This window comes from Triplophysa rosa, linkage group LG13, assembly GCF_024868665.1.
Source record: "Triplophysa rosa linkage group LG13, Trosa_1v2, whole genome shotgun sequence".
Lineage (NCBI taxonomy): Eukaryota > Metazoa > Chordata > Actinopteri > Cypriniformes > Nemacheilidae > Triplophysa > Triplophysa rosa.
The window spans coordinates 12,302,997-12,319,110 of NC_079902.1; the positions used below are offsets into that span (position 1 = coordinate 12,302,997).

The 16,114-nt window shown below is 37.6% G+C and overlaps 1 protein-coding gene across 5 annotated transcripts in view; it reads right to left on the minus strand.

Moving 5' to 3' along the window:
• The window catches only part of atp11c (ATPase phospholipid transporting 11C), a 63,644-nt gene extending 51,034 nt beyond the window's left edge, over window positions 1-12,610 (minus strand). For all 5 annotated transcript variants that reach the window (XM_057348875.1, XM_057348876.1, XM_057348873.1 and 2 more), the window contains exon 1: window positions 12,058-12,610. In XM_057348875.1, coding sequence (XP_057204858.1) covers window positions 12,058-12,084 — 27 coding nt within the window. In that variant the 5' untranslated portion in view covers window positions 12,085-12,610. The remainder of the gene's footprint in view (window positions 1-12,057) is intronic.
• Between the last annotated feature and the right edge of the window lie 3,504 nt (window positions 12,611-16,114).

Consider the following 16,114-nt stretch of genomic DNA (forward strand, 5'->3'; position numbering starts at 1 on the left):
GGGTCACATCTATAATCTATAGTGAAAATCGGAAATTGTGACAGCCCCAACAGAACTCGATCCAAAATGAAAGTGATGAAACTATGCGCACTACGTATTTTGTATTACAATTAGGGCTGTCAATAGATTAAATGTTTAATCGTGATTAATCGCACACCTATAGTGAAATTAAACATACACTATTTATTTTGTTTAACATGTTTATTTTGGCGCTGTCAATCGATTAAAAATTTTCACACTAATCACACACAATATATGTTTTTAAATACACTTTTACATTCTAATAATTTCACATTTTATCTTTAAATTAATGTAGAAACAACACATTTTATTAACAGTCTCATTTTATGAATGAAAGCTAACATTCTAATATTGTTGGCTTTGCAACAGATGTCTCTATTAAATTATGTCTCTTATCAAACCCATTATAAAAAGTGTGCCCTTGCTACCTGTCTAACAGGTAGGAAACATACAGAAAATAAATAAAGTTCTCAAACACTTAACAGTCTTTACTGCTAAATACATGAAATACAGAAGAATCCTCATTACAAAAATCACATTAATCTTCTTTTCTTTTGTTCTTTGATTAACATTAGTGACAGGAGTCACAGCAGCACGTTTAAGAACACGGCCCCTTTAAGAGCTGCTGCTCTAACACCGTGTCTACACCGGCTTGTTCTAATGGGGTTGTCGAGCCGCACCTTGCCATGTCCGGTGTGAACAAAATTTAAAATAATAATGGGTTCTAATTAAGGATGCACAATAAATTATCGGCCATATCGGTAAATGGTCATTTTAAATGTTATCGTATCGGCTTATAATAGAATTTAGGCCAATATATTATAGCCGATAAATCAATTCCTCTGGTTAAACTTCTTCATCTGCACGCTGCTCACAGTTAAAATACAGTACAGTACTGTCTTACTGTCGTGATCATTCATACTGCTGTTAGCAAAACATTGCTGATGTAGGTACAGTATGTAGATACAGTATTAATGAACGTGTAAATTATAGGAACAAAAGCATATTGTTTGAATCAGACTGCTGTCTGAATGCTTTCTGTCTTGAGACCTGTTACACATGTGGCTATTAAGACATTTTATCTGTGTTGCTCTGGAAGAACATCTATAATTTGTTTATTAAATAAAAAATACACCAGAAAAGTTTGAAGGTTAAAGAATTATTAAATAGTGTAAAGTAGGCTTGGTACATGATTTTCAGGGAAAAAAAAGAACTAATGGTTACCTTGTATTCTGCAGTCAATGTTTTCAAATAAAAGCAGTTGTCCACTTTTAGACTTTTGACTTCAGTCTTACGATATTTTATATTAATATTTAGATACTGTATATCGGCCAATATAACGGTTATTGGATTCCAATGTTAAAGAATTATTGGTTATCGTTATCAGACAAAATTTACATAACGGTGCATCCCTAGTTCTAATGCGTTCTATTGTCTCTTGTCGCATCGCGCGATTCACTCCGCATCCGGTGTAGACACGGTGTAAGAAGGTCTAATGCGCTTCCTATTTTCACTACTCTTAGCATTCCTTTAAGACTTAATTTAGCTCGCTGAAGACTGTGCTTGCGAAAATACTAGACAAAATGTGCTTTCTGGCATAATCTTGAGTGTTTTTGTTAATTCAAGCACGAAAGAGAAGTTAATACTGGTACGCTGTCTGACAGATTCTGACGCAGCCTTTAGCCCATGTGTACACCAGACGGGACCGCTGTCTCGTTGCACTGTGTTCCACAGCCAGAAGCTGTCAATCTATACTGGACGTGTCAATACAACAATTTCAAATCGTTCCTAAATTGTTTAAAGGCCTTTATATGTATAAAAGCGTGATTATATAATGTAACGCTAGACAATGATGACAAAAAAAATGGATGTTGCGTTAATGGCGTTACATTTTTTTAACGTGTTAATCTGAAAAAAAAAAGAATCGCATGCGGTAACGCATTAACGTTGACAGCCCTAATTACAATACAAGTGAAAACTAAAAAGAAATAAGGAGAAAATAAGAATATTCATATTTTCAGACAATACTGTGTACATCTGACCATAACATCTGACTATCCCTGTGCGAAAAGAAGGGGAAGAAATAATTCATTGATATTTTAACTAAACTACAAAAAAACTAGACTATAATTTAAAAATTCAAGAAATAAGACAAAGCTATTGAACTACGATAAACTTTGTTTATGTACAATGTGTGTGCATCAGGCTGAGTATAAGTTCTTTGTGCTTTTACTAGAATTGGTGGAAATGATCTTTTTTGACTAAGTAGCACTTAACTCAGCCTTTTTTATTTCCTTTTACACACCCACACTTTTCATTAATATCTTCACACTAACACGCGAAGGCTCTAAGGCTACTGCCGATAACTCAGGCACAACACTCAGGATGGGGCTTTATAAATATATGGATGACAAGAATGCATTTAAAGTCCATAAACCATAAGAAAAAAATGTGCCGAGAGAAGAATTTATAAAAAAACAGCCACTTAAATTATTTATAATGACAAACTGAGAATTCAGCCTTGCTTTTAGAGATAGACAAGACACTCCTAGATCTCCAAGCCCTCCCTCACTGTGGCTCTGAAAGCCTGTCTATTATACAGGCCTGGTAATGGAGGGATACAACAGGTAGATAATCGCACGCACTTCCATTTCCTTGCCTGGCTTCTGCACTGCATTCTCTTACCCTCTCTGACTCTGATGAAATGTTTGGCCCAGTCGTACGTGGCTGGCTGCGTTTTCATTACAGCAGCCGGTGTGATGAGAGAGACGGCACGAGAAAGAGAGAGAGGAGAAGTAGTCGTCAGCATAAGCATTTCTGTCTGCCAGTCGGTTTGGAAAGGACAAGACAAATGGCAGCAAACCGAAGCAGGACCCGAATCAATATGTGGCTCTACTGATGAAACAGGGCCAATAAATCACAGGCCCGGGCAGGCTAGCGTGAGCCCTCCTTCATCCCCCGACGATCGCCTCCGAAAGTCCATCACAACATCAACATGGTGATCATCTGTGTCACTGCCCTTTGCCACAAGTTGCCGGGGACCATAAGGACAGTTTTTTATTAGGGATGGGCATTTTTCAATTTCATATTCGAATATTTGAGCTCATAAAAAACGAATATTCGAATATTGGTTTATTTAAATTAAGTTAATAATGACGTAATTTGTTACGTTTTTATTTATTCACAATTTCAAATCAAGCTTATAATTATCATTAAATATTCATAATGAATTAATATTATATCCTGTATATCGTTTTTTTATGTTGAAAAAATAGAAAAATACATAAAAACTGCATTTAAACCTGCGCGGAACTGTAATACAAAATACGAATGAAAAATACGAATATTCGAATAGCATTTTTAATAGTGCTGTCAATCGATTAAAAAAATTAATCAGATTAATCACACATTTTTTCTGTGATTAATCACGATTAATCGCACACAACAATTATATTTTAAAATATACTTTTACATTTTAATAATTTCACATTTAATCTTCAAATTGATGTAGAAACAACATATTTCTTTAACAGCATCATTTTATGAAAGCTAACATTTTGATATTAGTATTGTAACTGATGTCTCTATTAAATTGATTATTTTAACATTAATTATAGCCATTCAACAGTATAATTGAGAGCTCATGTAGGAAATTGAAGGACACTTTACAGTCTTTAATGCTAAATTATAAATTAAATGCAGAAGAATTCTCATTAAAGCTATAAAATCACATTGGTTTCTTCTTTTATTTTGTTCTTTGATTAACATTAGTGACAGGAGTCACAGCAGCACGTTTAAGAACACGGCCCCTTTAAGAGCTGTCTTAGTACGCAGATCTGACCGTCACCGCACTCCCATTTTCACAACTCTTTGCATTCATTTAAGATTTTATTTTACACTTTGAAGTCTGTGATTAAGAAAATTCTAGACAAAACGGGCTTACTGACATAATCTTGTATGGTTTTATCCATTCAAGCACGAAAGAGAACTTAACACGGATGCGCTGTCTGACAGAGATTCACCGACGCAGCCGTTACTGTACACACCAGACTGGACCTCTCGTTGCGTTTTGCCGCGTCCCACAGTTTAGAAGCTGTCTATCTTCATTGAGCCTCATCAAAGCAACTGTTTCAAATCGCGCTTAAGTGGTTTAAAAGCCTGTACACGAATAAGAGCGTGATTACATAATGTAACGCTAGACAAAGGATGTCAAAACAAACGGATGCTGCGTTAATTGCGATAAATATTTTCTCACACGTTAATTTGAAAAAATTAATCGCATGCGTTAACGCGTTAACAGCCCTAATTTTTAATATTCGAATAGTTATTGCAGATCGAATATTTGAATATTCCTGCACATCCCTATTTTTTATATGGGTAATCTGAAATGAAACAGTCACGAGACTCCAAAACAAACGCAGGTCCCTGATTGGAGCAAATCTCAGCTGCACTAGGAAGATGGCTGTGTGGCCACAACCAAAAACTGCAGTTTACACAAAATACCAAGGAGAAGGCACTGCGAATGTGTTTTGACAAGACAGTGAACTGTTTTTTAAACTGTTAAACTGTGAAAGGATAAAAACACAAACAATTATTCAAATACGTCCCATCATAATACTGTATGTGTTGGGGCTGAATTAATACTGTTTTGATGCATAAGCTTTGAAACAGCACCTGCTAAGTAGAGTTGTCACAACACAAAAAGAGTTTGATTGAAAAGCATCAAACAGCAGGGCTCTAGACTGCAACCAAATGGTCGCATTTTGTGACTTTTTTCCTTCCGGTGCGACCAGTTTTTCTAAAGAGTCACACCGGCAGGAAAAATAGTCACAAAATGCGACCATTTGGTCGCAGTCTAGAGCCCTGCTGTAGAAAAACATCTTTGATTACAGGCCTGCTTTTCAATCAAACCCTTTATGTGCGACTGCCAATATGATCAATATATATTTTTTGCGCATTATAAATTAAATTCACAGAAACGTTATATTGTGCAAGCAACGCATCTAGTCACTCTATTTATCCTCCTCTCCTTCAGCCATTCGTTTATCTATCAGTGCACCCCCCCCCCCAAAGCCGTAATGCACGGGTAAGAGTCGCATTCAATGCTATATTGCTGAAGCGGAAGGACCGACAGAGCAGACGAGTGAAGCTCTCTCTCTTGCAACTGAAATAAATGTTTTGCCCACATAATACAAGAATTTCCACGGCTAAGGTACAAAACAGTAACAATAATGAAATACGTTGCCTGTATTGTATGCAGTGTAAAACTTATGCAGGAAACAACATTTGTATCAGGGTGTTTAGACTTCAAGCACTTTTTCGTGGGTTGTTTGAGATGCGCGAGCCCAGAGAGTCAGAGATCAAAATCCTACACTGAGTTCTCCTATCTCCTTCACGTCTTCTTACTCTGAAACGGACATATGAACACAAAATTAGGTAAGAATTCCCATATTAGCAATTCAAGTATCCTTGTATAAGTAGTCCGCTTCATGAACATAAACAGTTGGGAAATGCATGCGTCACACTATATTAGATCCGCGTATCCGTCTTAAAGGGGCAGCAGCATAATAAAGATCTCCGTTAATAATGTTCATTAAACAACAAAGAACGGGCCCAAAAACACTCACTGATATTAAAGGAGAGGTTGTTCGAATGGTTTTACTTGATGTGAAATAAGTCTCTGGTGTCCCTAGAGTGTGTATGTGAAGTTTTAGCTCAAAATACCCAGCGGATCATTTATTATAGCATGTTGAAGTTGCCCGTTTTTGAGTGTGTGTAAAAACGCACCGATTTTGCTTGTATCTCTTTAAATGTTAATGAGCTTTTCGTCCCAGCCCCCTCTCCAGAGGAGGGCGGAGTTTCAGGAACTCGTGCTGGCCAAAACAAAACATCAAAATGTCAGTAATTGTTAGTGGTGTTCAGCCCTATATGTACGAACCGGAGTCTGACACTGATGGAGAGACACAAGAAGTGACAACCTTAAGAATTGAACAGGACGTTTCCGAATGGTTAGTTGTAATTTTGCAGTTATTGTGAAATTAACGTTCTTCAAGTGATCGATAAACATTAGCATGGTCCGTCATGATAATGTATAAATCGCTGTGCAGGTGCTCGTGTGGGAATTGCAGTAAAATGCCTACAGAGCCAGAGAATAAATGCTGCATGGAGGTCGAGCAGGTATAGTTTAGCGTTACTACAGTTATACTACGCTTTCAAAGTTGTTCTATCATTTACTGTCACACTTACTTTACGTATTGTTTACGATAAGCCCGACAGCATGTGAGGGCAGCGTCAATAAATACAGTTAGACGCTGTACTTCTATTGTTAGCAACATTACCAATATAGCGCGATAACAAGCACATTAAGAATGGCAATTTTGAAAGACTAATCAGCAACAATATGAGGTGTGATACTTAACGTTACTGCTTCTGCTGGATATGAGGACTGGGCACGAAGTGTTGGTCAAATCTGTGCTTTTACCAGCAGGGTTTTTGAATTCCGCAAATTATTAAAAAAGGAGTGAGCACATTTTTAAATGTTTAGACTGCTTGTTTACAGACACTGTGGACACGTATTAATGTTTTAACACATTATAAAAGTGAATTTTGCAAAATACGTGCCCTTTAAAGGAATTGTGTACCCCTTATATGAGTTGTTCGTAATAAAGGAAATAAGTAGCATACATGAATTCAGTTGTTAAATATGTGCTTTAAATATGGTATTAAGTCTTGTTTGTGAGTTTATGTATAAACAATAATGATTTGTATTAATTAGTAATTCATTTATTAATGCATTAAACACGTTTGGATGTACTGTAGTTTTAGTGATTCTTTTTTCTTGCCTCACACCCCAGTCTGGTGCTACCGCATTAGGGGCTGGTGCCACCAACTGTATGACTTGGTAGCACCAGTGCCACCTCTTTCAAATGTTAGTCTAGAGCCCTGTTCAGGCCTGTTTCTTGTATTCCAGCAGTGCAAAAGTATACTTTTTGCCATCAATATTAACAAGTTGCAGTATGCATATATCGAGTTTTTGTGATGAGCTGCATGTCGCACACTAAACTCAGCAATAAAATAGAGTAAAAACGCACTTTATTGATTCATCAACATGTATTGCAATATGTGCTTTTATGAAGCAAACACAACATAATGCAGTGAAATTCTTGCTCATTGTTTGAAAAAGCTCCTCTAACAGTGACACACAGATTAAATCCAGACCATTTAAGCCATTTATACAGTAGATCTCACTTTAGGTTTAGGTTCTGTGTATATTATTTATCATTTAGATATGAATAAGTTTCCGTTCCTTAAAATATCTTTTTAATTACAATCCATTTTGCAAACAGTTCTCGATTGCCCACTCACAATAACCATTTTATAATTTACCAAAGGGAATACTCAATGTGGTAACCCAGAAATCCCAGTATTTTCTATATAAAGACACAGCTCTTACGCAGCAGAAACGCAGTGAGTGTAAAAGCTTAATGTGTGCCTGCTGTTGCAGTTATGTTGCTGCCAGATGTGTGAAACAGGCCTAACTGATGTTCAATTTTAAAGGGTTTTCTAAAGCTCCTAAAGTCATCCATGCAAGTCATCTGACTTTTTCCCCTCACAACAACATAGTTGTTTGATTAATGTTTCATTTATATTATAAAACTACATAAGAGACAGCAGCAAGAACAATAGACTGTTATTAAACGGCAAAGCCTAAAAAAACGAAACCAATATTTTGACAAATATCTGATTTTTGTCATTATTAAAAATATTAAACTATGGATATTATTGTCTTGTCAAGATTTTGACCAATAGCATCAGTCAAACAGCACTTAGGTACTAAATCTATAGTCGGTACAAGTTTTTTGAAAGATGGTTATTGTTATATTTGCCTACATTCCAGTATTCGTCATTGTATGTGTATTATCAAAAAAATTGACATCCATGGGACAAAAATCACCTCAATGGCTAAATGGGAGGAAGGGACCAAGGGTCAGAGTGCCAAATGTACAATGGAGGCAATACCAAAAAGCCATTCAAAGAAACAAAAAATCGAAAGGAAACTTGCACCCCAGATTCCCTGAAGCCAGCGACTTCTGTTTATGATGCGCTCACGGACTGCCCAGACAACCAAAAACATCCTTTGCAGCCAGGCACAACTAGACAGCCTCACCGATCAGCATCCTGCACGCACTACAAGATGTCTGACCACTCATACACAGCATGGACAAAACAGTCAGCGATATTAAATACTGAGAAGCACTGCTGGGTGGGTTCAAGTCTCAGTTTTACTGACGACTATTATAGAGACTTGATGGACCTTGGTGATGAGACAATCATTAAATAGTCGACTCCACCTCAAGTGTTACAATGCCTGGCTAATACACAATGGGAAAAGCCTGTCAGCACACTGTGTTTAATGTGCGAGTCTTCAGTACCCAAAACTTTTCCTGTGAAAACTGTGCCAACAGCATGGCCTGGTGGGTAGTGCAGATGCTCAAACATGCGTTGCTGTGGTGTTTATGTGTGGGTGATAGGAGTTTGAATCTGGACAAAGCGCCAACATTTTAAATGTCCCAAATTAATTCATTTAAAATCAATGTTTATTAATGTTTCGAAATAAAAAAAATGATAAAAGATGACTGCAGATTAGGGATGGGTATCGGCCCGATACCAAGCTCATGTACTCGTACTCGTAATGACACACCGATACCAAAGACCGATACCTCACGTGACATACATAGAGCCCTATGATTTCCGCAATGCGGAAAACGCAGACGGAATCGAGGAATCCAGGCATTTCCTAACAAGAAATTAGCGCTGAACAGCTAACGTAACAGTTAACGAAATATTCAGATACTGTTTAAATATGTATTCTGCTTGTTTTGCGTTACCGTGTGTGAAAGAGTGGTGAGGTTGCGTGTACTGAACGCATTGTGCTTGTGGAGCTTTCAGCGCCAGCGTTTCACTGCACGAGGACACGAACGCATAATATAAAAGTCCGGTTAACTTGAACAAGTTATAATACATTAACATTTTACCACACCACCCCTCTTAAATTTTTTATAATTTGACCACAGAGTATATTGTTTACTTTAGTAAACTTAAGTAAATGTGCTAGTAAAATTGTGCTACTTATCTTAAAAAATAGAACTTGATTAAAAAATAGTACTTAAATTTAAGTAGACCTAAAAACAAAAGAAAAAGAAAATGTACCAGTAAGATACTGGTTTATTAACATTATTGTACATTATACAGGCATCGGTTATAGGTATCGGTATCGGCGAGTACCAGAAAAAAATATCGGTACTCGGTCTTTAAAAAATGGTATCGGTGCATCCCTACTGCAGATGGTGAAAAAACTGATGGCAGAGTAAAGGCACACTTGCACATCAAACATTTGCAGTCTCTTTGGGCCAAGCCACGGTTAATAACATCCGCACAGCTCCATCTTCAGATCTCCTCAGGGATTTGCTACAAAGAGGCAAAGTCTTTCCTAAGGGAGCATCATATGCAGCACTCAAGCTCACCTTTAACTGTTGAAGAAAAAAGATCTGCTATAAATACTCTCGAATGAAGTGTGAGTTCCACATAAACAAATCCTGCGAGACGAGGTCTGAGCTTGATGTGTCAAAAGCTACTCTGAATGCTGACTGAAGCGAATAAACTGATGATTGATGATCTTTGGTTCTGAATGCTCAAAGAAAATGTGTAAACACTTCTCAAATAAACGTCCAGTACTTAGCAAACATGTAGGCAAAGCAACCATGCTTGACCACCTCTTGCACTTCCCTACATCAACTCAGCAGTCACCTGCAGAAACAAGAAGCAGTCAGCGGAAAAGGTTTCAGCATAGAACTTCCTTTATGTGTTCATCAGGGATCCTAGCTTGAATGCTATCACGTTTCCTCCAGACCACCATCCAAGACACAACAAGTCACTATCTTAAAGGAATGAAAGCACATCAAAGGCAGCTCCAACATCCAACATTCCCACAGACCATGAAAACAACCCCAAAAGACCTCTCCCAAAGCCAAAACATTTCTAAAAATGTAAATCTGCCAGTGTATCAAATCATATTGTTCAGCTACATGTCTATTAATCATTGGAAAACATCGACTTTTCAGTGAAATAAAAAAACTTTCCACAGATAACATGGGTTGTGGAACTACAATGACATTGTGATAACAACAAAACCATCTGTCACCTCTATGGCTAATGGGGAAGAAGAGACCAAATGAAGGTCAGAGTGCCAACTGTTCACTGGAAGCCATACCAAAAGCCATTCAAAGAAACTAAAAAATCTGAAATTGCACACTAGATTCCCTGAGGCCAGCGACTTCAGTTTATGATGCGCTCACGCACTGCCCAGACAACCAAAAACATAATTTGCAGGCACAATTGGCAGCCTCACCGATCAGCATCCTGCACGCACAACAAGATGTCTGACTACTCATTCACATCATGGACAAAAAACTCAAGTGTTACTATGTCTGGCTAATACACAATGGAAAAGCCTGTCAGCCCACCGTGTTTAATGTGCAACAAAACTATTTCTGTGAAAACTGTCTGTGTCAACAGCATGGCCTGGTGGGGTAGTGCTGCTTCATGTCTGTTAATCATGTGAAGCCCTCGACTTTTCAGTGAAATGAAAAAACTTTCCACAGATAACATGGGTTGTGGAACTACAGAGAGATTGTGATAAAATAATCCGCATCGGTTACAAAATGCATGCATTGCTGGCCATTACAAACCTTATTTAGAAGCAAACCACACTGCAGGACATGAGAATATGCTGACTTAAATGATATAATTAGACCCGTGGGGAATATCAGACCACCATACTATCATTATATCAGTCTATTACTGCTAGCGTCTCGCCTGCTTGCACTGCCAGAAGCAGGATTTAGTCTGAGGGCACCAACAGGTTTTTATACTTTAAAAAGAAACAAAAAGCAGTTAGCAGATCAGCATAAAACAAAATTACATCAAACTGATGACAGCAATTCAGGGGTTAATGACAAGACCACAATTTGTGCAAACATAAAAGACTAGCAAGGTTGTGGTTTATTCACAATAGCAGACATAACTCTGAAAAGACTAAAGTTATAATAGTCGAGTGAGATAAATTACATCTCAATTTAAAACTGTCAATCAGAAAAGGTTCTGTTCAAAGCATTTTAAAGTAATATACTGAATTCATCTATGATGAACTACATCCGTAATCTAAGCACAAATGTGGAATCTGAAAATCTGATTACACAGTTTAAAAAACACAGTTCATCTTAAACCCAACATTGAAATTAAAATGCTCCCACAGCACTGTCCTGACCCGCTGCAATTTTGCAGGAAGACCACAATTACAGCTCATGCAGGCTACATCACGTGCCCAAATAAAGTTGCCATCCAAAGGTTGCGACAGCAATGAAGGGCATTAGGAAATTAAATATTGGATTTAAGTGCAACACGTAAAAAGCTTAGCTTGCAGGACTGAGAGGTATTATTTGATTACCGCTATCCGGAATGCGGCTCAAGTTTAAACATTGGAAGGACACATCGCTGCCTAGAACGATTAGATTCACCACAGCAGTCACCAAATCTAGTGATGCAGTGCTATCTAGGTAGGCAACTTAAAGGGTCGGAGGCAGCCGTTAACTTTACAAAAATAGTATGAAGAGCCATCATAGTCATGAATTGAATGGCCAGCGTTTCACTTGGCAACAGCTGGCCAATGTTACCAGGAAGTTGACTGCATACCTCAAGTAAATGCATGCTTTAAGCGGTGTTGAGAAACTCTTGAGGTTAGCCAGACCTCGCTTCTTTTTTTGCACGGTGGCTCCGTAGTTTCAAATCAAACCGTTTAAATACAACTTGACCATTTTATCGACGTTTGTACTGTTGTCAAATTCAGCTTAATCGTTAGTTAAACACTCGGTTGGACCGCAATCAATTAACGTTACAGAGGAGACACGAGACATCTTCAGCCTGTTAACGTTAGCTGCCTTTGAAGTAACGGTTTGAGTGCAAGACGCTGATACATACCAAGCGGTTCAGCCTCCTCCGTAACATATCGATTTTATGTGTCTTCTTTGGTCTCTGAAGATACCGTCGATCAAGGGTTCCGTGTGTTTGAGCCAACTACAGGCTAGTTGCGCTCGATGATGAGTAACTTTGCATGTATGACGGCAAAACGCGCCCTATTTAGCTATCTACTTTCTAACCTGTTTGCCCAAGCTATATGCAATGCGGCGGTGAAGCTACATCGTTTCCATATTAATTGAATCCTGTCCTCTCTAACCATTCGCATTCTCCTCTTCGGATACTTTCCGCGTTGCGGTGCGCGGGGCTAGTCGCGGGAGCTCCCCGAGCGTGGGGTTGATGGACTCAAAGGCATTCCGTGCCCTGTTGCTGAGCCTCTAAATAACACGAGATTCACCGCATTCGCCTCACGCACCGCACGAGAGGGGAGTTTGACGATGGAGGAAAAAAGTGATGGCGATCTACCGAAGGTGCGGATTTCCACTCATGCGCCACCGCCCCCCTTATCTCTTTCAGATTCCTGTCAAACACATTTTACTCTCCTCAAGGCGAGAAGAGCCGCTACGCCAACAGGCCCCGCCCCTTCTTCTCGTAATGGCGCAATGTTACTGGGAAATGTATTCTTTGAAAACAGATTCTGGTTAGATGTGCTACAACACTGACAACATATCTGTTTAGGTGTTCATTTATTGACTGAGCCCTGTGCTGCACTGTTGTGAAAGACCGAGGCTGCAATAATTTAAAAATCGTTTAAAAAAACCAAGGAATAGATTACTTAATTAAACAAATACAAATAATTTTACATTAAATTAAATCCTAAATATGTTTTTGTATTACCATTTTCCTTTAATGATTGTTTCGTGTTTTTAATTGACTTAATATTTTATTTCTCTTTTTATATGTTTTTATTTATTAATTCGTTATTTTTATATTTAGGTGTCATTACATTAATATTTAAATATTTCTACTACTATTTTTCCTCGTTTATTTATTTATTCCTTTTGGTTCTTCTTTTTGAAGGAACGTTGTTTTACTTCTATGTATCTTTATCGTTTTATAAAAAGCACTTTTAATTGTTTAGTTTATTTATTTATCTTTTGTTTCCTTACTAAGACAGAGAAACCCTGCCCTAGGGCACATGTTGTCTAGAAACTCATTCTGTCTTGGCCTACGATTTAAGATAAGATTACATTGATAGCGACTTTATAGGCCTCAGTGAAAAGGTTTAATGTTTTGATTTTAATGGGCTATAAGTTGATTAATGCATGTTGTCGTATCATGACACCAAGAGGCTACTGAAGTGCTTGCTAACAACACGTTTTTTTTCTGCCTTTTGCCTGTAATGTAAAACGACATATGTATGACACATTCTCTTTATAAAGTCGAATAATTTAATTGATTAACTTGGATTTCATTTTGGCTTTCTATATCAACCAGAGTCCGGTAAAAATATACTGTTTTGTGGTCAACGGCTCCCAGTTTTGGAGAATGGATGGCTAACTTTAGTTGAAGTCGTGGATGAAGTGCGAAAGACGCTCGCGCCTCGCGGTATCAGGGTGGGCTGCCAACACGGCAAGTTGTAAGACATTTCCAACCCATAAACAAAACTATGCAATAGCCTAATGCGAGCTGCCTAAGAGGTTACACATTATTGCTTAACAAAAATGTCCGTTTTTTCAGCGTAGCCTACGTCACGGCAGCATGAGCGCCAGAAAAGACCCCACAAGGTATGTGAAAGAATAGGTATAATTAAGTGAATCATCATTACTCTAATATTAAGCAAAAATGCAATATTCTCAAAATATTGAGGAAATAGGCTACAATGTGAAACTGAGGGACACTAAATGTCTTTAGGGCTGCGGGCGCCATCTTCTGCCTAGACGCGGGAATATCTCTTATCAATTCAATTCACATGTATTTGTATAGCTCTTTTTCATAATGCATACGCTATAGTTTCAAAGCAGCTTTACAGAAAGTGCATGTTTAGGCGGGCTATGAAACTGTTGCAGGTTTTCTGAATCTCAGTAGGCTAGCAGAAGATTCAGAATCCTGTTGAGTCTCACTGGATGGAGGCTCATAGACAGAATCAGAAATCAGAAAGAGCTTTATTGCCAAGTGTGCTTTACACACACAAGGAATTTGTCTTAGTGATGAAAGCTTCCAGTGCACATATAGTTGAAAGTGACAAGAAAGTGAAAAATAAATATGTAAAAACAGTACACTTTTGAGTGTATATTGTATGTACAGATGTGCTATGTACAAGTTGTAAGGGAATTGTAAACAGCATTTAATCAGTAGGTTAGGGTTAGGGTTATAAATAGATATGAGTATAAGTAGCTGTATTGCACATATTTTATTACAGCAAATTGGCCAGTGTTAAATTAACACTGCTGGGTGTCTATATGCGTCCACACTATAGGGTGTTAAAGTAACACTGAATCTGAAAGAGCTGATTGATCATTAATGATGAACACCTGCTGTTAACAAACACAATCACTGAAGAAAACATGAACAACAAGAAGTCACCCTGATAGTGTTTGGTGTTTCCTTGAGATGGGCTCTTGATCTTTGATTTCTAGTAGGGCTGTATCTGCGTATCTGTGTATCTGCATATTGCATATTTTAGTGTATATATTGTTACTAAAGCATGGTAATACTTGTCAAATGTACCACCACAACACAATCACTTAAAAAAAACTAAAACATATACAAATTACCTGCAGCACAATTTAATAATATTTAAGGAAATCTCAGTGTGAAAACCAGTCTAATTTTTTTTATTGTAGTCTTGCAAGTGAGAAAAAACAGACTAGAAGCTTTTCTATAGTTATAGTTCTATAGAAGCTTTTTCTATATTCTATACTATATGATAGTATTTTAATGGTGGCTTCAATTCACACCTGATCAATTTACTTAATTTACAAGTATTTGGTGGTTGTATTATTGACAGGTAAAAACCTAAACCTTAAATATATGATGACCCAATTTTTTCCGATGTATTTCAAAGAAAAAAACATAGTCTTGTATTCAGAACAATATGGTCGTTTCAATCGCTGAATCAAAAATGTATGAGAATTAAAAGTCAAAGCTCAAAAACAGACAATTAATCGCCATAATCGTCAAAGCCCTAAAACAGACAATTAATCGTCATAATCGCAATGATTTATTAGACAATTAATCGTCAATCAAATTTCATAATCGTGACAGCCCTAATTTCTAGTAATTAATGTTTCTCTCCAGTTGTAATATGTAAAGGATAATCCACAGCTAGCCGTGCATTAAAGGGTTTTAATGCACGACGTGGAGGCCAAGAACCACCCGACGCGAAGCGGAGAAAAGACAGAAAGACTGATCACATAATAATTTGATCACTAGATTCCTGTCTGTTTTTACAGATGAATTTTTACACATATTGCTACTTATTTTTTATTGTATATCTGACTGTGGAAGCGAGCATGGCGAAAAATATAAGAACGCTTTGAGCTCTCAGAGCTGATGTGTGGGTGTGCTTTGGTTTTCAAAATAAGTAATGGAGTAATGAGTTATATAAAATAATGCTGTTTATAAGCTTCGCAAGTCATGACATAAGTCACTTGGCTACTGCAGTGCATTAGACAAAAAGTTTATTAAGAAAAGTAACAATGACATTTATTGTGCTTTCACGGATGTGACACCAGCACATTTACAGCACGGATGAAGCAGGGATTTTATACTGCCCATGTTCAATGTTTTAACTGTAATGCACCACAACAGCCAAGAGACTTGCGTGAACCACCTTATTACCCTGTGCTACCCACTTGAGGGGCGCAATCCACAGTTTGAGATCCCAAACCTCTGATCTAAAGGTCCATGCATCGCACATCATGGCCACTCTGCAGAGGTAAGGGATGTTTTTACACTTATCCTTACAGAAAACCCCCGGTGGTGCACAGCATGTTGTATTTCTAGCACTACTTTTTATATTTTCTATTTAAAGTATTGCAATATATCGCAAATGTGTATCGTATCAAAATACATAGCAATATAGTATATCGTGACCCATCTAACGTGATATGTATCG